The 19,853-nt window shown below is 38.1% G+C and overlaps 4 protein-coding genes across 4 annotated transcripts; 3 read left to right on the top strand and 1 right to left on the bottom strand.

The window, feature by feature from the left end:
• The first annotated feature begins 226 nt into the window (after positions 1–226).
• LOC113773745 (MDIS1-interacting receptor like kinase 2-like) lies at positions 227–3,611 on the top strand. The gene is made up of 4 exons (XM_027318362.1): positions 227–782; positions 930–1,052; positions 1,128–2,702; positions 2,919–3,611. The coding sequence occupies exons 1-4, from the start codon at positions 227–229 to the stop codon at positions 3,395–3,397; spliced, it is 2,733 nt and encodes a 910-aa protein (XP_027174163.1). The 3' UTR covers positions 3,398–3,611.
• Positions 3,612–6,585: 2,974 nt separating this feature from the next.
• Positions 6,586–10,504, top strand: LOC113775076 (cytoplasmic tRNA 2-thiolation protein 2). The gene is made up of 7 exons (XM_027319808.1): positions 6,586–7,028; positions 7,532–7,880; positions 7,973–8,059; positions 8,449–8,570; positions 8,731–8,809; positions 9,021–9,415; positions 9,970–10,504. The coding sequence occupies exons 1-7, from the start codon at positions 6,631–6,633 to the stop codon at positions 10,016–10,018; spliced, it is 1,479 nt and encodes a 492-aa protein (XP_027175609.1). The 5' UTR covers positions 6,586–6,630; the 3' UTR covers positions 10,019–10,504.
• A 96-nt stretch (positions 10,505–10,600) lies between these two features.
• LOC113775068 (protein N-terminal glutamine amidohydrolase) lies at positions 10,601–14,320 on the bottom strand. The gene is made up of 6 exons (XM_027319800.1): positions 14,090–14,320; positions 13,258–13,363; positions 12,585–12,662; positions 12,316–12,446; positions 11,509–11,633; positions 10,601–11,315 (listed from the first exon to the last, which is right to left on the bottom strand). Exons 1-6 carry the CDS (start codon positions 14,194–14,196, stop codon positions 11,158–11,160), a joined length of 705 nt encoding a protein of 234 aa, XP_027175601.1. The 5' UTR covers positions 14,197–14,320; the 3' UTR covers positions 10,601–11,157.
• A 205-nt stretch (positions 14,321–14,525) lies between these two features.
• LOC113773214 (DTW domain-containing protein 2) lies at positions 14,526–19,022 on the top strand. The gene is made up of 3 exons (XM_027317810.1): positions 14,526–14,897; positions 16,750–17,602; positions 18,255–19,022. The coding sequence occupies exons 1-2, from the start codon at positions 14,558–14,560 to the stop codon at positions 17,181–17,183; spliced, it is 774 nt and encodes a 257-aa protein (XP_027173611.1). The 5' UTR covers positions 14,526–14,557; the 3' UTR covers positions 17,184–17,602; positions 18,255–19,022.
• Positions 19,023–19,853: the final 831 nt, after the last annotated feature.

Below are 19,853 nucleotides of genomic sequence, written 5' to 3'. Positions count from 1 at the left end.
TTTTCTCAAAAGTGGAATCAACTCAGGACCACAAATTAAAATGCCTGTATCACATTGCTTTTAACAATCCGTGTGAAAGATACAGATTGGAAAGACACTACTACTGGCTTGACTCCATTTTAAGTGCGAGTCTTTCAATCCAGACTACTTGATCAGGGCGGGCGGCGGGCGCTTACATTTCATCTATCTTATCTTAATTACGGTCTTTCATAGTCCTATAGCATCGATGGATGTTGTATGCAGCGGAGTTGTTCTTCTCATGATACTGGCTGTTGCACCAGTTGCAGTAGCAGCAGCAAAGGAGTCTGCTGTGAATTTATTGGAAGCTGAGGCACTGCTCACGAGTGGCTGGTGGGGAGACAGCAGTACTACTGCGACAAACATCTCTGCCCACTGCCAGTGGCCTGGTATCATTTGCAACGATGTTGGCAGCGTTACCGAAATACTACTTCCGAACTGCAGAATTCAAGATGAATTGACAAATTTCAGCTTCTCTTCTTTTCGGAACCTGGTTAGACTAGATCTCAGTCGAAATGGTCTTTACGGGGCCATCCCACGTCAAATTGGTGCACTCTCCAAACTCACCTATCTCAATTTGTCTTCCAACGAACTTGAAGGTGAGCTTCCGCCTTCTCTAGTAAACCTTACGCAACTAGCACATCTCGATGTTTCTTGGAATTTGATTGACAGCTTAAATCCTCCATGTATCGGAAACTTGACAAACTTGGTTACTCTAGACTTGAGCCACAATTCATTTTTTGGTCCCATCCCTCCAACTCTTGGTCAATTGTCCAATCTAGACTCCCTTGACCTCAGCAATAACAACTTCAATGGAACGATTCCTTCAGCTCTTTGTCGTTTGACAAATCTTTCCTGGTTACATATTCAATGGAATCCCAAAATTGGAGGATTTCTCCCAGAAGAAATAGGAAATTTGAAGAGATTACTTGAAGTAAACTTGAGTTACAATGGATTTTCTGGTAGCATTCCTTCAACACTTGGTCAATTGTCTAATCTACTTTCCCTTGACCTCAGCAATAACCACTTCAGTAGCACAATTCCTTCAACTCTTTTTAATTTGACAAATCTTTCCCGACTATACATTCGCTCAAATCCCGCAATGGGAGGATTTCTCCCTAAAGAAATAGGAAATTTGAAGAGTTTAGTTGAATTAGACATCAGTTACAGTGGATTTTCTGGTAGCATCCCTCCAGCTCTTGGTCAATTGTCCAATCTTGCCTCCCTTGACCTCAACAATAACCACTTCAATGGGACAATTCCTTCAGCTCTTTTTAATTTGACAAATCTTTCCCGACTAGACATTCACTCTAATCCTGCAATGGGAGGATTTCTCTCAGAAGAAATAGGAAAATTGAAGAGTTTAGCTAAATTAGATTTCAGCGGCCTTAATCTTTCAGGTGCCCTTCCTTCATCTCTTTGCGGCCTAACCAAGCTAGTCTCTCTTTCAGGAGCTCAGAATCAAATGCATGGTTCCATTCCCTCTGAAATAGGAAATTTGAAATATTTGGAATATCTAGATCTTGGGTCCAACCGGCTGACTGGTCAAATCCCTCCGACCCTTGGCAATCTGACTGCTCTGTTTTATTTGGACATCTCTTCTAACCAAATAAGTGGTTCCTTGCCTCTTGGACTTGTCGATCTGCCTGTTCTACAAATTATAGATCTTTCCTCAAACCAGCTTGTAGGCCCAATTCCTACCCAATTTGGGGATGACATTATTAAATCGGAGTGGTACCTTTCGACTTTGGATCTTTCCCACAATATTCTCTCTGGCACTGTCCCCTCGTCTCTTTCTCGACTGGGGGACGTCGACCTGTCCTATAATGCTTTGGAAGGTGAACTTCCGTGTGAGCTTGTCAATAAGTTTGGTCCAGGAAGTTTTGACGGCAATCCAGACTTGCATTACACTTCCGCTCTTTGTGGTGCATCTCCTCCTGTTATGAAAAATCACAGACATCACCCCCCATACTACATCATAGGTCATGGCGTGTCCTTGTTGGTGTTCTCATTAATTGGCGGATTAGTGCTTTATATCTTCTGCAAAACCAAAGTCAAGAAAGTGGAAGTTGAGCTGATGGACAATAAACATGGAGACATTTTCAGAATATGGAACTACGATGGACATATGGCTTATGAAGACATAATTAAAGCAACAAACGATTTTGATGTCAGTTATTGCATCGGGACAGGGGGGTATGGTTCTGTATACAGAGCGCGGTTGCCAAGTGGGAAAGTAGTGGCTTTGAAAAAGCTTCACCGTTTGGAAGGCGAGAATCCAAATTTTGACAAGAGCTTTAGGAACGAAGCCGACATGCTATCTAAAATCAGGCACAGGAACATTGTAACGCTCTTCGGATTCTGCCTGCACAAGCGATGCATGTTTCTGATTTATGAGTATATGGACAGAGGAAGCTTGTTTTTTATCTTGAGAGATGAAACCGAAGCTGTGGAGCTGGATTGGATTAAAAGAGTGAATTTGATCAAGGGCATTGCCAGTGCATTGTCCTACTTGCATCATGATTGTGATCCGCCAGTCATTCACAGGGATGTATCAAGCAACAACATTCTTTTGAATTCACAGCTCGAAGCAACTCTTTCTGACTTCGGAACCGCGAGGATTTTGGAACTTGATTCATCAAATCAAACAGTCATTGCAGGCACCTTTGGCTACATGGCACCAGGTAGGTTGCCTTGCTATCCCAGATCCCTTTCTGCTTTTCACCTTGTTTTTCATATTTTCTTGATGCACATATTAGGCTTAACTTTCAAGGACAGAAAAGAAAAAAATTCTTCCAACTGAAACGATTAATTTTTTTTTTTGGAATAGTAAGTCTGGAGTTGTCCCATTTGAGATTAACTTTATTTGTATCCAAATATAGACTTACTTGTCAATGCAGAGCTAGCCTATACCATGGTGGTCACTGAAAAGTCCGATGTGTATGGCTTTGGAGTTGTGGTGCTGGAAACGCTGTTTGGAGAGCATCCACAAGAATTCCTTTCTTGCATATCATCACAACCCAATGAACCAATAATGCTGAAGGATCTTCTTGATTCCCGTCTGCCCCCTCCGACTAACCCTTTGGTGGTTCGAAATGTGGCTCTCGCGACAGCGTTAGCCCTGGATTGCGTCAACGCAAACCCGAAATGTCGACCAACAATGCAGCAAGTGGTGAACCGATTTGAAGCGGGCAGGCGAGAACCAACTAGGCCTTTGCACACCATTGCTGTGAACCAGCCTGTTAGTCCACCAGTACTTTCACTGCCTGACCAAACCCGCGCAGATGGGACGAGTAGCCTAAGCACCATAAATGAATTCCATGTGGATATCTCTGCGACTCTGCCATCATCCAATTTTTCTATCCATGTTTCTACCTAAACAACTTTGACATTTGGTAGGAAACAGAATAAGATCGTGCTTTGCAAAATGGAAACTTGACCAAGCACTTAGATTGCTGCATACTACTATTTAGTGTGCTAATGAAAAAAAAAAGTGTACTTGTTAATTTTAAAAAAAAAAAAGAAATTTTCCTATGTTACCATTAAAGTCTTGGCTAGGAAATTTTATTGTCAATATTTCGGCAATAGGAGATTTTTTTTTATTTATATATAAATGGGAGTTTCTGAATTCAAGAGCTCCTACTTGCAATTTCTCTCACCTTACTACTCAATTCAATCTTCTACCAAAATTACAAAATTGTGACATAGGTGCACTATAGGGGAGGTATTTATCAAAATAGTCCAATGTTTAGTGAAAGTTTCAAACTCAAAATTTTAAATCCTTTTCAAAGTAGAGAATTTATTGTTCGAAAGAGTAACTTTCAAATCACCATTTCGAGTAGTTATTTTAAAGTCACCATTTGAAAGGTGACCACAGGCAACTTTAGAACAAGCAATCTAGAGACAAATGATGACTAGAGCAAACAAACCTAATGTTGCCTTCTCAAAGTGGTCGAAGTTTGGGGGATACAGAAACAAAGGAAAGGGGATGCAATAGTAGAGGAAGCTGATGCAGTAAGGATGGCTCTTATCATGGCCAAGGGGTCCGGATGGCAACAGATTGAAAAAGAAAATTACATAAGAAGTTTAGGTGAAAAACGCGCATGCGAAAAATTCCCTCTAATTTCTTCCCTCGACCCAAGTCCCAACCTAATAGTTCTCCCTTTTTTTTTCCCTCTTTCGTGTCCATTTTCTTTGCATCATTCTACTTTTCTGGATCTGTTGGTAAATCACTCCTTTAAGCAGATTTCTTAGGTAGCTATCTTTGAGTTTAATTGAAATGACGAACAACCCAGATTAATTTTTCTTCTATGATTCTTTCGCTAAAAGTGAAGGTGTGGCTCTTTATTCATCCGTTTGTTGGTCCAGAGCCCATGATATATTCTCAAAATTTTCAGGACTTTTTGGCGAGTTTTGAATAATTCAAATAACCTAGAGCTACTTTAAAGGATTTCAAATCCTTCCTCAAATCCCTTAATTCAAACAGAACTTATGATTATTATTATTATCATCATATTTTACTAAGTACCAGATTTCAATACCACTCCGTAGTTAAGTGTGAATCCTTTATTTAAATAGTGATTCCTCAATTTCTCGAACCCTTAATTGATCTTGAATTCTCAATCTTCACTTCCTCCCAAATCCCTATAATATATAAGATTGAGTTTTGGTCAAAGTTTGGCTTTGAATTTCAACCCCAAGAATGGGACTATTTTGGAAATGTAAGAGTGTTTGAAGTGTAATTAGAACATTTATTTAAAACTTTGGTCCAGCACAATCATCCAACCTATTAAATTCGAATTTTGCTGCATTAGCCATTTTGCAGCAGCTTTCTCGACGGGTATCTTTTATTTGTGGTTTAAGGTAAGCTTATCATCATAAATTTTCCCATTTATAGATTGCATCTATTTCTTTTGTTGTTTTAATAATTAATTATGATAGTTTTCAAATAGTTTGCTACTTTACTGGCAATTTCATTTGGGCAATTTTTTCACTTCATTTTGTTTGCCAATAGGTTTAACTATCTACTTAAAGTATTTGGCTGCAAATCCAAAGTATGTACTTCATTATTTTTAATTGTTTTCTTGAATTAAGTGGACTAAGATGCCTTAGTACCATTTTTTTATTACTCCTCTAAATTTGCAGGTTAGTTGTTGTATATCTCTGCAACTAATTCAAAAACTGATGTTTTGTGATTGTGATCCCCTAACGATCAAGAAAGAGATGCTTTGTATATTTTCTAAATCATACAATAAAAATTGATTGATTAGTCAATGTAGAGGTCTCGTGATAATTTAAATGTCATTGGAGTCAATGTAAATTCAAGAACTTGGCTTGCAAGAACCAATTACCACAAGCAATGTGTTGGCCTAATCAGCAACATCCCTCAGATCCCGGCTCGAAGGGACTAACCGCCCAGCCCGTGGCACCCAGGGGTGCAGCCCCTCATGCTGGCCGAGCGTGGTACGGTGCTTTGCGCTGCCATTGTGGTTAAGGAAATAAAGTTGCGCCTTCGCGAATAGCTATAACTTTTGGTGCAATGGTAAGCGCTTGATCCTGACACAATGATTTCTTCAAGTAAGCTAATTGTTCAAATCTCACTTATATATGACAAGATAGTGTGGTGGAATCTCCTTGTATCAAGATCAAATTGAAACCAAATAGTAGATTTTAATATCCCTAAAGTGCAAGAAATGTATAAGATCTTTTATTTTACTAGGTTGGATGCAAATTGGTTCATGGCAAAGTGGTTGATCTTATCTTATAATTAAATTTCATTGCACATTAAATTTTTTGACTCAATATGTAACTTAAGATTTTTCTGTTTAATATCACATAATAAAATTGTCATACTTCATTTCCTATATTAAAAAGCACAAAATAATAATTATTAACTATCTCTAATCACATGCATTAAACTCTCGCGCGCCATGCAGGCTTTTCCTCCTAACGTTAAAAACAAGAACAACAAATAAAAAAGAAAAGATAATTCACATAAATCTAGAACACAAGTAAAAGAAAAAGGTGTCTAAACTGAGATCCTTTAACCAAATTGGAAATCCAGAATGGAACCCTATGTCCTTCACTCTTTGTTTGCGAAATATTTGATTTTTAGCACTGAATACTTTTTAGTTTTTAGATTAGATTAATAAGTAACCGGATTTGCCATGTTGCATGGGGCTAAAGAAGCGGAATTTATGATTTTTTAGCACTATATATTTTGATAAATGTTATGAGCACTCCTATTATTATTTTATTATATAGTTTTTATTTATTAAACTATATAATATGTATTATATAATATTTATTTATTTATTTATTATATAATTTTTATTTATTAAACTATATGATATGACAAATGATGGATGTATAAATAACGAAATATAGAGTTTAAATAATATTTTTCTATATTTTTCCTAAGTACAACCCAGGATTTTTTTTTTCTCTCATAGTTTAGTGACCATTAAAACTGAAATTGAGGTTTAAGGGGAAAAAATTACGTTAAAAAAAAAAAAAAAAAAAAAAAGCCCCTGGGGGTTTTAATCTTTTGGGGCATTGGCAGGGGAAGTGCTCCGGTGCTCCTCTGCTGGGCTTTGTGCTGCTATTTGTGTGATGGCTTGCAATTCGGCAACCTGCCAATCCGGCGGTTGCTACAGAGAAGACAACGGCGACAAAGTAGATGATCAATTTCCACAGCCGCCGCCGGCTGTGGCGACTGAGTCCACCCAGCAGCCCTTATCCAATGGCAAGAACTCGGATTCCGCCTTTTGCATCAAATGCAAGCTTAAAGAATCTATGGCAGCGGCCTTCTCGTCCTCCTCTGCCTCAGCTCAAGTTACCGGCGGAGGTGGAGGCGGTGGCCGTGGTGGTGCTAGCGATAGCAGCCGCTTCTGTGGAGATTGTTTCCGGAGCAACCTTTACGGGAAGTTTAGGTTGGCCGTCACTTCTAATGCTCTGATTTCGCCTTCTGACAACGTGCTCGTCGCCTTCTCCGGTGGCCCTTCTTCTAGGTACCCTTTCTTCTTTTTCTTCGTTTTCATTCTTTGAGCTAGAGGAGCTCTTGGATTAAATTTGTGTTGTTTGACTATACTTGTGGCTTTAAAATTCTTGTTGATTTAGTTGAACATGCTTAGGATTTGTTTGACACAATCTTCATTGATGATTTATGAGTAAACGTTTGTTGATGATGACAAAATAGAGCCTAGAATACAGCCCAGTAATGTATTTAAATTGTCTTTGATCCTTTTGTCTTAGAGAATGATGGTTGGTTCTCACCAACCCAATTCTCCCTTTCTGCATCGTCCTCCTTATTCTTGAAAAGAAGAATAACTATACTAGAAAAAGGAGAATCCTGATATTCTTGATTTCCCGGACAATGTTGTTACATGAAGCAAATAATCTGTACTTTCTTTGTGATATATTGGATGAGTGATAGTTATCACGCGAAATTTTGAATTTTGCGTGTTACGAGTTTAAACATTTAGCCCTGAGCTAGTTTTTGTATATCATGTAGGGTGGCTCTTCAGTTTGTTCATGAGATGCAAATGAAAGCACAGAAGAATTTTGATGCAAGTAGAGATAGATCATTGCCTGTCTTTGGCGTTGGGGTTGCTTTTATTGTTGAAAGTTCGAGTATTTCTATACCTGCTGACAAATTCAGCCAAGCAGTTGAAGAAATGAGATTGGTTGTCTCGAATTTGGCTCCTCCAGTTAAGGAGTTCCATGTTGTTTCTACTGAAAGTATTTATTCTTCAGATTCCAACAATGGAAGAAATAGATTGAAAGAGTTGCTAAATGCTGTTGCTGATGTCACTGGAAAGGAAGATCTATTGGTGCATTTGCGAATGTTAGCCTTACAAAAGGTTTGTACCGTATATCTGGTACCATGCATTTTAAGGTCGTTTCTGTTGAAAGCATATTTGTAATTGCAAGCTCTTTCTAATTCAATGTGCAGGTTGCGCTCAAGAATGGATATACCAAAGTTTTGCTAGGCACATGCACCTCTAGGATAGCTTGTCGTGTCCTTGAAGCAACTGTTAAGGTTTGTTTTCATGGTTCCCAAATAGGAAAGTGAAAACAAAATGCTACGTAAAAGTGTACCATGATTCTTTTTACTACCCATTTGGATGATTGGTCTTAGTTGCTACAAGATAAAGCAAATTTTGTGCTCAACTTGTGACTTGGAATCTTGTTTAGTGTACTATGTATTTTGTACTTTTTTTAGTTGGGAATATGATTCTGAAAAATCCCAAACCTTGGCTACTTTTAATCAGATGCTTTTAGGATTCAGGAAAAGAACACAAAGAGGGAGGGGGGGGGGGAGCATGCTAAGAGTAATGTATTGTCAACACTAACGTTTAGAGCTACTAGTTGTTTATGAAAAAGTTTTGATGTTGGAAGCTCCTATAATGGTTTTCCTTTTCTCTCCAGGGCCAGGGTTACTCTTTGGCTGCAGATATCCAATATGTCGATGCAAGGTGGGAGATACCTGTTATACTTCCTCTGCATGATTGTCTTGCTCAAGAGCTGAATATAATGTGCAGCCTTGACAGGTTTGTTACAGGCACCCTGGCTTCTCCTCCCTGTCCACTCTTTTTCTCCCTGGTGTAATAATTGAATCTGACTTCAAATAATACTTTTCCAAACCTTTTGTTTTTGTCATTAATTTCAAATTATTACCATGATGGTACTGATCTCAATTTGGCAGGGCAGTTTGAAGACTGTAGAAGTTCATAATGATCATCATTCTGGCATCAATGCCTTGATTACTTCATTTGTCAAACTGCTTCAGGTGAATCTATTGATTGATTCGTTTTGGTTTTGAGATGGCTCTTACACATACTATGACTAGAATTTAAGAGAATGAATTGTTTCTGATGGTCATTTGAGTTGGGCTTTTGCTCTTCAATGTCCAACAGAACACCTATACAGCATTGAATAGCTGTTCAAGGTGGCTTATTGTAGCTAATCTACCTTGAAGCTGATTAGGCTTTACATTTCAGGAAGAAAATCCTTCTCGAGAAAGTACTATCGTTAGGACAGCAGGAAAGCTTACGCCATTCCATTTCAATAGAATGCCAGAGCCAGATGACTGCAATATGCAATTGGCATCGCAAAGGCGGCAGAAAAAGTACAATTTGAAACCTAATGAATCTCTTCCTCCAGAGTCATTCTGCAGAATTTGCAATAGTCCACTCAAGAAATCTGACGTCAAAAGTTACAAATTGGAGAATCAAATAATGTCAGCAGAAGATATTAGTAACGGATGCTGCACAAGTTGCCAGTTTCAAATTCTTCCAAAGGATATTTCTCTGCTGGAGCACTTTTATTCACTTCTACCACAACAAATGGTTGCTCGAGGTGAATATAGCTGCCTTGGTGAAGATAGGTGGCTAAGGTGAGAAATTATCTGCTTTTATCATCTGAAATGAGCAATATTCTTTAGCACATGTGACATGAACTGTTAACCTTTACTTTATCTTGAAATGCTGTGTCAAAGACTTAGTATGTGATCCTAAAATTGCATTTGTTTTGCATCACGTTGGCTATTGTAAATGTAAGGGACAAGGATGAAAAGTTTCTGACTTTCTACAGATGAACCCTTCTCATCTGCTTTTCTTTACTGCAAACAGTGTTTGAACAGTTGATAGTGTAGATCATAAAATTGTAATCCTAATGTCGAAAAGGATGACATTTGGATGCTATCCACAAGACAGTGACAAAGTCTAAACGGACATCTAAATAAAAGCAGACAGATTAATTTTGCCCTGTGCTTTTGATGGGTGATCAGTGTGCATCCTTTGCAATCTGGAAAAGTTAAATTGGGCTCTCCATGAGTGGGAAACTTTCTTCTGCATTGTTGTTATTTGGATCTTATAATTTAGCTAAAAGAGCTATGTGCATGTTACTGCCATTGCTTCTCATATCTGCTGTATATTTTTAATTTTGCAGGGAGCAGATACAAGATTATCTGCTTTCAGACACTGAGGATGGAACCTGATCCTAGGGTATCATGATGGATTCACCATGATATGATGATCCTAGGGAATCTGATCATATCGGATTCACCATGCCTGATTGCTTGTATGCTTTACCCAGTGGAATCACGTCCTTCAATTGGGCAGATTAAAAAGGAGATGGTGACACGAAGCAGGAGCTAGGCATTGAGTTGAAAATTTTTTCCTTCTGATCCTCAAAAAATTTGTGGGCATCTTGTTTGACATCTCAGCTTATAGTAAAGTGAGGAATTACCAGGCGCTTTGCATCCCTCTCCAGGTCCCTTTTTCTCGAGATCTTAATTGGGTTTTTTCTCCTATATGGTTTTGCTTTGCCATTGCTAGAACACATTGGCTCATTCTTTATACGTCTGTATGTGGACATCGCGAGAAACCTGTAATTTGAAACTTTTTTATTGTCTGAATTATTGGAGAACATGTCTGATGTTAAACAGCTCAAATTTTGATGTCATAATAGTTTTTTGAATTAATTGCCAAGTTTTTGCTTCTCAATTCAATATTGCATTTAGACTTGAAATGGCTAATTTTGTTATTTTTCGTAAAAATTGCTCTAGCATTAAAATATGTGACAATATCATTCCCAAGCAACTGTTTTTCAGACCAAATAGTTCCTACAAATCAATACAGATCAGGATCCCTTGAGAAGTTTGTATGTGTACCAGTAGGCTCGTACAAAAAATGGGAAGCCAACACGATGCTTAAATAACATGCTCGTAAGTTTGTTCTATTACAAATATCTACCTTATTTTGCATTAGTGAGAGGGTGGATAAGCATTCTTGATCAGCAGAGTGATAGTCTGTGTCACATTCTGGCAAGCAGAAATCCATTGGGGAAATTATAGCACTTCGCCCATTACCTTTTTCTTGCCCTTTCTTCCTTTTCTTTTTGATAAAACATTCATCTCTTAGCATCAGTAGAGAAGCTCGAAAGTGACGAGATACAGGGAAAATGAGTTCCTTCAAAAATGAGTTCACCCTCCACCAGACGATTATTAGCGGACACAACCCTAAAGTATAGTACGATCTTACTCTTCATGCATGCATCGCAAGTACTGCATCATTGCAAGAGACTGAATTTGTACAAAGACACAACTCAACAAATGGGGACGATTTGAGCCAATCATCAGGAGATCAGTGAAAAGAACTCCTCAAGTTGGCCTTCACTCGCTACAATGCCAAATCTTTGGTTGATAACAGCATTAACTGAATCAGCTTCGACATTTTCCAACACCTCCACAGCTGAAAAGTTTATGTAGTCGTTCAGGTTGTGCAAAGTTCCATCTGCACAACCAAAAATATTGACTGATTTTCTAGGACAAATGATCTACCGTAAATGCTACGATGTGTCCTAGAAGCATCTTATCCTTCTGCAATTGAATTAGATGAGTCTGGCTTTCTATTGTCTGTTTAATCAATTAGTTATCAAATTATTGTTAGTACCACAGGCCTGGAATGCTTTGGTTCCTAAAATTACCTTCAGCTACAATGGCCTGATAAGGAGGTGGCTCAGAAATCCAATTTCCCGCAGAATCTTTCATGTGTCTTCTGTCAGACGCAAAATATTTGAGGAGAACTGGTGCATGTACAATCCGGAAAAGCCTGAAATTTGAAAATTCCCCTCAAATAATTTTGCATAATGTTGGTTAGAATTCAAGGCATACATTGAGTCAACTAAAGTAAGAGAGAAATGCCCACATTTTGGTGCTCGCCATTTTTCAAGCTTGGGAGTTTGGGGGAGTTGGGTTAGGGGTTAGGCAATAGCATTAGAAATACTTCTCAATGCACTTAGCTGCTAAAGATATAGATATCATTATCCCATTCACGGAGTTTCTGCTGGAAGGATTACTGTTGAAAACAAGCATGAGGAAATCTAAAAATATGACACAGTGAAATCAACTAATAACCATGCTAGCATATTTTCTTAAAGTGCAGAGAGACTGCCTGATATAGTGTTAAGTTAAAAATATAGTTTAATTGAAAGTGAAACATGTGAAACAAGACTATTTCCTACAAAGCACTGCTACATATATTTGTTACCTAGAACATGCACCAAATTCTACATTTAGCTTGCTTATTGCGAACAGATATAAGCTTCCAAAGGAAACAAGCAATCATGATGAAACATTGTACCCTCCATTGCCATCCCCAGGGTCTTTAGCTGGTACCATGTGATAGTAAAATAGCTACTTACCAAATAAATCACTAGATCATCTAGATTAACATTCACCCCACGTATGTCCCAATAACAAATTTAACAGAGCACTCAGAGTCATTTATTTACCTCTGAAACTCTGAGAATAGTTTGAAAGATGGACGGAAAGTTTCAGCAACATAAGAAGCCAGACGAGATGGAAAGGGAAGAGTTGAATCTAAGTCCCACACCATATGAGAGGAGCTTGCATCTTTTCTTTTCTGCAGTCAGACACTACAATATCATATCTTCATTAAGAGGAGAGATAAATAAGTTCCACATAACTAAATTCTTCACTAGTACAATTTAGACCAGAATGACCCAACCACTGTCAAGATAAAGTGATAACATCCACTCACCTGTACACAAATAACATGATAATCCCACAAAACAACCCCATCTGCTCTCTGGCTTGCTTTCTGATGCCACAGTGGAATCTGCAAAAGAGTCATCACTCATCAGATGAGCTGGTCTGATAAAATTAGTAATTATGCACGCCATTCATGAAATAAAATTGAATTTTTGGACCAATCCCAAAAATTTTTAAAAAGAGCCATAATTTCCAATGGCATATTATATTTGTAAACTTGGCTTATACTAGTGTTGTGCAGGGACTTGGCCATGTTATTGCCATTGCAAAATACAATCCATGAATCTCCAGTCTAAATCTCACGCTAGTTTATATCCTAAAATTTTTCCTTCCATGCCATTGTCATAATTGGGCGCACCTAGCATCACAACTTCTTTAGTAAAACAAGCACTACAAGAGATGGATCAACCAATCCGAGAAACTCAACTCAAGTAATTACTAATTATCCGTTAACTGTTGCAATTCATACTATTCCCTTCACTTAATCTTAATATCTGTCCTACAGAAAAGATTGAAATATAACAGAGCAGAAGAGGAGAAGAACAGTGCTTATATCATATATGAAATTGGTACTAAGGGTCCAAATGCAATGGATTCATTAGGTATCAACAAACTCGGAGAACACAATCTAACAAGGTTATAAAATCAACTTAAAAACATGCCTGCTGCTTCTCGTTGGAAATAAAAACAACAAATAAATCTGAACCATCAGAATCAGCAAGACCATTCGCACATAGCTTCTTGCATAGCAAGTATATGTTCTCCTCACTGTAAAAGTACGCAGCAGCAAAAGCTCTATTACAAAGAATTCAGTAAATGAAGTTTAAGCACAACATAAAACACCTATCTACCAATCCTTAGCAGAAACAATATATGTCCACAGACTACCTTCTCAAGATTCTTGTTTTGGGAAAAAGAAAAGTTAATACTCAACTTCTAACTTTTCTTTGATAACCATGTAGGTAGGACAAAAAGTAAATAAACAACGACTCTAGAAATGAAACATGATTATTACATATAACAAGCAAGCTGCATCAATGATGCTAAAGCAAATACATAGAAAACAAATCACTAAGAAATCCTCACTACGTGTTTGTTAAAATGCCAGAAAGAGAATCACATTTTCTCTAGGCCAGCAAGAAACACACACAGCCAAAATTTCCTAATTATCCAATCCTTGCGTAATACATCCAAAACCTTCTCGGAGAACAGTTAATTAGCAGATATTTCCTCAGCAAGAATCTTGACTTAATTGTTAAACAACGTGGTGGACACTTCATTCTGATTAAAAAGGAAAAGCCAGAACAACTAAGACATATATTACACTGATCAGACCCATTAAATACACATAAATTATGCCTTTAAATCAAAAGGGCTTCCTCCTAATGCAATAACATCTTGTTTTCTGAATCACAGAAACGTTTAGGTTCAAGCACCTTTATAATATCAAACATTTATGTTACATCAGGGCATGAGAGAGAAGAGGAGATGAACCAGTATTTAGGGGTGTGAAGAAACTGAGAAGCTTCTACAGGTCCTGTGAGTGAAGATGCTTCCGACGATGATGATGGGGGTGCATCAAATTTTGAAGAAGTCGTCATTTTCTTTTTCCTTCCCTTTTTTTTTAATTTTCTGCAGTCTGGCTGAAGAACTCTGATGAACGCCGCAAAAGCGAAAATGGTATCAGTTGAAAGACGAGGAGGAAGGTGCTGCCTTCTGCCTGCTGCCTAGTGCGATGTATGGAGATTTTGTTTCACTTTAAAAAGGAAAAGGCAAAAAAAAAAAAAGAAGCGTGTGGGGGTGGGAAAAGTTCTGAACTCAAAGGCGGGGAAATACTATAGCCACGTGACCACGCTTCTGTGTCCAATTTATTCAAGATCATCCCCTTGCCACGTTACAATTCGCCGCAAGCTTTTAGTGAAAATTCCAATTGGGTTCTCAAGTCTCATAGATTTCTTGGCAATGGAGCTAGATAACCAAGCCACCGCTGCAGTGGAAGACCACCACCAACCGCGGAGGAGATTGTGCGAGAAAGGCTGCGAGAGGCCAATAAATGTCTGCCTCTGCGACACGATTCCCAAAAAACCCATCCCAACCCTCACGAAAATCGTGATTCTACACCACCCTCACGAGCAACGCCACAAGCTTGCCACCGTCCCCGTCTTAAAAAAATGCCTCGACAACTGTGAAGTTATAGTCGGAAGAAAGTTACGCTACGGCGACTCCGAGCTTCTCGATTCTCTACATGACTTTGCCGTTGAAAACCCTGATTTGCCGTTCCGAACAATTTACCTTTTTCCTGGTATGGGAATGTTCCCTGATTGCTCTTTTTATCACTCATTTCAGAATTAGTTTTTGTCATTGTACCTTGTGCTGTAAAGTTGCACCTCTTGGAATTTGCCTAATTTTTATTGAATTTTTGTGCAAATAATTGAAATGGAATTTATGATTTATGCTTGTCCAAAATTGAATTGTGCAATTGCTAAAGAAAATGATGACATTCTAAATTGTTTTTGAATTTAGTTGTGTCAAACAATTGGTCCGCTGGCCAGCCCAATCGATGACCAAGGAATCAATTTTCAAAAAAAATTTTGCCAATGAAGTTGTTAAATTAATATAATCATGTGCCAGAAATGTTTTAATTTAGTTTGGGCCCTTGTTTGTTGCAATGAAAAGTGGAGATGAGTGTGAATTAGAGTTTCCAAGGACTGAGTTATAGTTTGTTTAGTAAATTGCTTCCTTTGTCGGGTAAAAATCATAACTTCGTTTTCAAATCAATTCTTTGAGATTGTGAAGCAAGTAATGATAGATTTAGCTTTTGCAATGTGGCGCATGAATCGGAAAAAAAATGAGGGTTGATTGAGACAAAATATATTTTAGGTGGACAAGCTTGCATGGCTGGGATATCAATTGCAGATTGAAGAAGTATTTGCTTTTTTAAGTTGATGGAATTCTGATTATCAACTCTTTTTTCCAGTTTTGGTTTTATACAGCATTTTAGGTGAAAAGAAATAAAATAAGAAATTGAGATCAGGAAGGACACCATAAACGTAACTTTCATGGAGTACACTGAAAATTTTGTTACTACAGCTGAGTGACTGATTTGAGATGGAGATAGCATAGGTAGTACTCTTTCTAAATCAATGCTTCAAGCAGTTATTTATTCCGAAGTTAGGCATGCATCTGGGTAGATAACTTCCATGGATCTGATTTCCAAAGTTTCTAATTAAATTCAAGTTTTTTGAGATAAGGGTCCGTCCGCCCAAACAAAATATAGGTTGGGGCATCCATCTGCAGATGTCTCCTCCACCAAGTGAGAAGGAAATATTTTAAGGTCTAGAAGCAAGGGACTGATTGGGGAAGGCAACCCAAGAGAAGAAGTGCACTCCTCCCAAGAAGAGGACTCAGAGAAGTCAGCGCCCAGAAAGTCGGTTTAGCCGCCTCGGGTTCCTGCAGATTAGATGTCTTTGATGCAAGTTGCACTTTTGACATCCACTTTCTTAGTTTAATTGGGTTGATGCAAGTTGCACTTTTGACATTCACTTTCTTAGTTTAATTGGGTTGATGACCAACTTTGAGAAACTCAATGCGATGTCTTTTTTGATGGTTGTAGAAGGCAATAGATATTGATGCAAAAATTACCATACTGCTCTTCGGTATACATACATGGGTTTAGCACCAAGCGGTTTTGACCAGGGTAGGGGTACAAAGAACCCCTTCCGCCTCACCCTTCAGTGGGGGATCCTATAATGAAAGAATTAGCGAATGATCCGACTTCCTTCATCAGTAGTAGGTAAACTATATGACGAAGCTATATGATGATCTTTGTGTAGAAAACAGAACAAGACTATTTTTGGTAGAAAGGTTTGAAATCTTTGTCAGAATTTTAATATGGTTTTATACCTTATTACTCCGGATGGATTATCAGAGTTTCTATCATTTACAACAAAAACTCTGTGAAATAAAAAAAGTTTAAGAATAAGATGCAGACCTGTAAGATTGGCTTCTTGACACTCTTTGATATATTACTGACTTATGCCTGAGACCATTATTTCGGTTCCCTTCTTCTTTCGCAATTGAATATATCAAATTCCATACAAACTTTAATTTGAGCTGTTAGCTTATAATGTTGTATCATTGATGTGATTTTTCAGGAAAAGATGCATTACCACTAGCGGAGTTTAAACTGCCAAATTCATCAGCAGGTGATTCTGACATGATTAACTGTGTTCTGGTGGTATTTGATGGAACCTGGAAGCACGCCAAGGAGATGTTGCATGCAAGTTTATCATTCTTGTCCAAGTTTGCCATTCAGGCTTGCCTGGACTATGATGATAGGATTGAGGGTGGGACAATATTTGAATCAGATTTGACTCTTAGGAAGGAACCTTTTGGTGGTTGCATGAGTACGATGGAGGCAGTTGCACGTTGTTTACGGCTTTTTGAGCCTAATGGACTTGAGATTGAATCAATTTTAACTGAAGTTTTGGGAGCTATGGTTAAATTTCAAGTTTCTTTCTTGAAGCCCGTGAAGCCAAGGCCAAAGGTACTTAAGAAGACTAAAGAAGATGATAAGAAAAGGAATTGAGTTTCTTGAATTTGGCAGTTTTGAGTATCTGCAACTGATTTTCAAGAAGGTCTTGGCAGCAGCTTTGTAAAATGGCTTTCAGAGATTTCACTGATGGTGCTTGGAAGCATTATTGGAGTGTGGTGCTTGATTCCTTATAGATTAAATATTTAGCTGCATTTTTTTGGATGATCGTATGGGGATTTTATTAATCTAAACTCCAAAGAAAACACTGAGTGGTCTCACTAGCTAAGAAGTGCATACAGGTTTATGATGGGGTTTCACATGAAGCAATCAGGTCTGAGTCAACTTTTGTTGAGGTTAAAAGAGCATAGATGAGTTCCTTCCTTATCCATCAAATGCCTCAAGCAGAAACAGTTCTTACTAGTTCAAAAAGGATGCAGCAAATAGACAATGACTTGCATGAATGGTTTGTGCAGGTCACTGCTGATTCATATTTGTTCTCCATTTTTATTGCGTTTAATTTTTTGGTTGTATGTCATGTTCTAGTACAGACTTGGGTCTCGATTGATTTTTTTTTTTTTTTGTTCGTGGTTGCTGAGTATCCTTTTCTTCTTATTTGATAATTCCCTGCTGCTATATAGTCATCTTATTACTGTGTTGGTCATCAGAGGTGTTAGAGACTGATGCATAGCTTGTCTGCCAGTTTACCTTCTCTGATAGTTTTCAATATTTAGTATCACATTATAGCTACTAACTGGCATCATGGTGCCAGATAACGATAAATTGGTTATTTGGTCTCACAGCATGCATTGTTCATTTGTTTTTCCTCTTTAGATAAATTTGGTATATGCCCCTTTTTTTGGCCCATCTTTTCTAAACGTTTGATGCCTAAAATGGTGTATCCTTGGTTGTTAGTTACCCAATTAAAGAAAGAGAACTTTTGTTAGTTTGCTCGGTTCCTCCATCCCACCATCTTTCTGTATAGTGCTGATGAAGGCATTGCTGCATTTAAATGTGATCCTTATGTGATTTTTGGTCTTTGTAGGTCTTTTCAATGTTAAATTTCTTGTTCAGAGATGACATGCTGCAGATTATGATGTGTGCCATTGACTGGATTTTATTTTGCAGGAAAGACTTGTCTTTGGGCCTCCAATCACATAACCTATTTAACTGCAGAATGGAGATTCAGGAAGCATTATACTCAATCATGACTGTTTTATGTCACAGGATTGTGAGTGTTCTGCTTATTATCCTTTTCGCGCCAGACATACCTTGTGTTCGATTGGTGTGATCCACTATTCTACTTGGAGTTGTATATGATTGTGCTTGATTGGCACATTTCTTGGTGGACTTGGTTCTTTAACCGGAATTGGGGACCTATGTTGCACTTATCAGGCAGGTGGTGGGGGCCCCTCGTTTCCTTTATCTTACCTTTTGCTGGTGCAAGCACTTGATGGAACTGGAGCTTTATCTATCCTGTTATTCATTCCTATTTGTTACTATCGGTTTCCCAACTTTTTTCGCCGCCCTCACCAATTCCATGGCATTGTATTGCTGTTAACTCCCCACATGGCCATGTTTTTATCAGAAAGGGGAGCTTTCCAGAATGGAGCGTGGTAAACAGAAAAAATGGAGGGGAAAGTTTATGAAGCAGAGTCCTCTTCCACTACCATTTATTTTCAGTACACACAGTTCCTAATAGACTCCAGTTCTTTAGGAATTCCGGTGGTCAAAATCTTCTTTTCTTGCACCTACCATTTATTAACTGGTAAATGTGACGCCTGTTTTTGTCTGCTGCTGGTCCTAGTGAATTTTGATCTGAACATGTCAGTGTTACTAAATAGGTAGTGGATGAACAGTTTGAACAGGCAAAAGAAATTTAAAGGTTTGATGCAACCACCAACCTTTACTGCCTTGGCTTTGAGTGCAAGTAAATGAAGCAGCAGTTGGCAGTTCCTTCTACAATTCAGAGCATTGCCAGCAATTAGTAGTTGCTATAAAAGCAATACCTATTATCACTCTAAGCTGACAATAGTTTTAGTCTGTCTTCCCTGTTGAGGAACGAAAGAAGATTTGGGGCATCTAGCAATGTCAAACCAAAACATGAAACATGAAACATGAAACAAGCATTTATTAACTTTGTTGAAGTGCTCTATATAACTGCCAAAACTAGTTATTACTCTTTTAAGGATGGGTTTGGTGAAGATGGAGAGGTTAGGCAATTGGTTGGGTTCAGCATGCACGATTCTTGATCACTACAGAAACTTTAGGAGACAAAAGGGACTTGTCCTGTGAATTTTTCACGAGTGTAACATATATAGCGCATATCTGAACACGTTTTTATTATTGTAGAAAAATCCGACTGGATAAAAGTTATACTCTAATCTCTATTTGTGTATGTATTTTATAATAGTATGTGTACACAACTAAAAATGAAAAGGAATTATTATGACCTTTATAACACTATGTATTTGTCCACTTTTGAAATTGTTTTAGCAGAGGGTTTCTATTTTTCTACATCATGGAAGTGTTTAATTATTGTACTAATTCGTTAGGGAAAGATCAACTTTGTGGACCTATGGTGCCCTTAATGCTTCTTCAGAAAAGCACCAAACTTCAAATTGGAATTTTAACCCTTCCATTCATCACTTTTAGTTAAGTAACACTGGAGCCCATCAGTCCATATACCGCTGCCTGCTGAAGACCCTATATGCTTTCTCATCATGG

The sequence above is a fragment of the Coffea eugenioides genome, chromosome 6 (genome assembly GCF_003713205.1).
Source record: "Coffea eugenioides isolate CCC68of chromosome 6, Ceug_1.0, whole genome shotgun sequence".
NCBI classification, from domain to species: Eukaryota; Viridiplantae; Streptophyta; class Magnoliopsida; order Gentianales; family Rubiaceae; genus Coffea; species Coffea eugenioides.
Note: the sequence above shows the minus strand (reverse complement) of the source record. Positions and strands in the feature narration are given on the sequence as shown.

Bases quoted from the DNA above. Each gene is read 5' to 3' on its own strand.
- LOC113773745 (XM_027318362.1), top strand. From the start codon at position 227: ATGGATGTTGTATGCAGCGGAGTTGTTCTTCTCATGATACTGGCTGTT. The intron at 783-929 runs GTCAATTGTCCA...CAGAAGAAATAG, and splicing joins TCCCATCCCTCCAACTCTTG to GAAATTTGAAGAGATTACTT. The intron at 1,053-1,127 runs GCACAATTCCTT...CCGCAATGGGAG, and splicing joins CAGCAATAACCACTTCAGTA to GATTTCTCCCTAAAGAAATA.
- LOC113775076 (XM_027319808.1), top strand. From the start codon at position 6,631: ATGGCTTGCAATTCGGCAACCTGCCAATCCGGCGGTTGCTACAGAGAA. The intron at 8,571-8,730 runs GTTTGTTACAGG...TTGGCAGGGCAG, and splicing joins ATAATGTGCAGCCTTGACAG to TTTGAAGACTGTAGAAGTTC. The intron at 8,810-9,020 runs GTGAATCTATTG...TTTACATTTCAG, and splicing joins CATTTGTCAAACTGCTTCAG to GAAGAAAATCCTTCTCGAGA.
- LOC113775068 (XM_027319800.1), bottom strand. From the start codon at position 14,196: ATGACGACTTCTTCAAAATTTGATGCACCCCCATCATCATCGTCGGAA. The intron at 13,364-14,089 runs GTTCATCTCCTC...GTACTTTTACAG, and splicing joins CTTCACACCCCTAAATACTG to TGAGGAGAACATATACTTGC. The intron at 12,663-13,257 runs GCATGTTTTTAA...ACTCTTTTGCAG, and splicing joins TTTCCAACGAGAAGCAGCAG to ATTCCACTGTGGCATCAGAA.
- LOC113773214 (XM_027317810.1), top strand. From the start codon at position 14,558: ATGGAGCTAGATAACCAAGCCACCGCTGCAGTGGAAGACCACCACCAA. The intron at 14,898-16,749 runs GTATGGGAATGT...GTGATTTTTCAG, and splicing joins AACAATTTACCTTTTTCCTG to GAAAAGATGCATTACCACTA.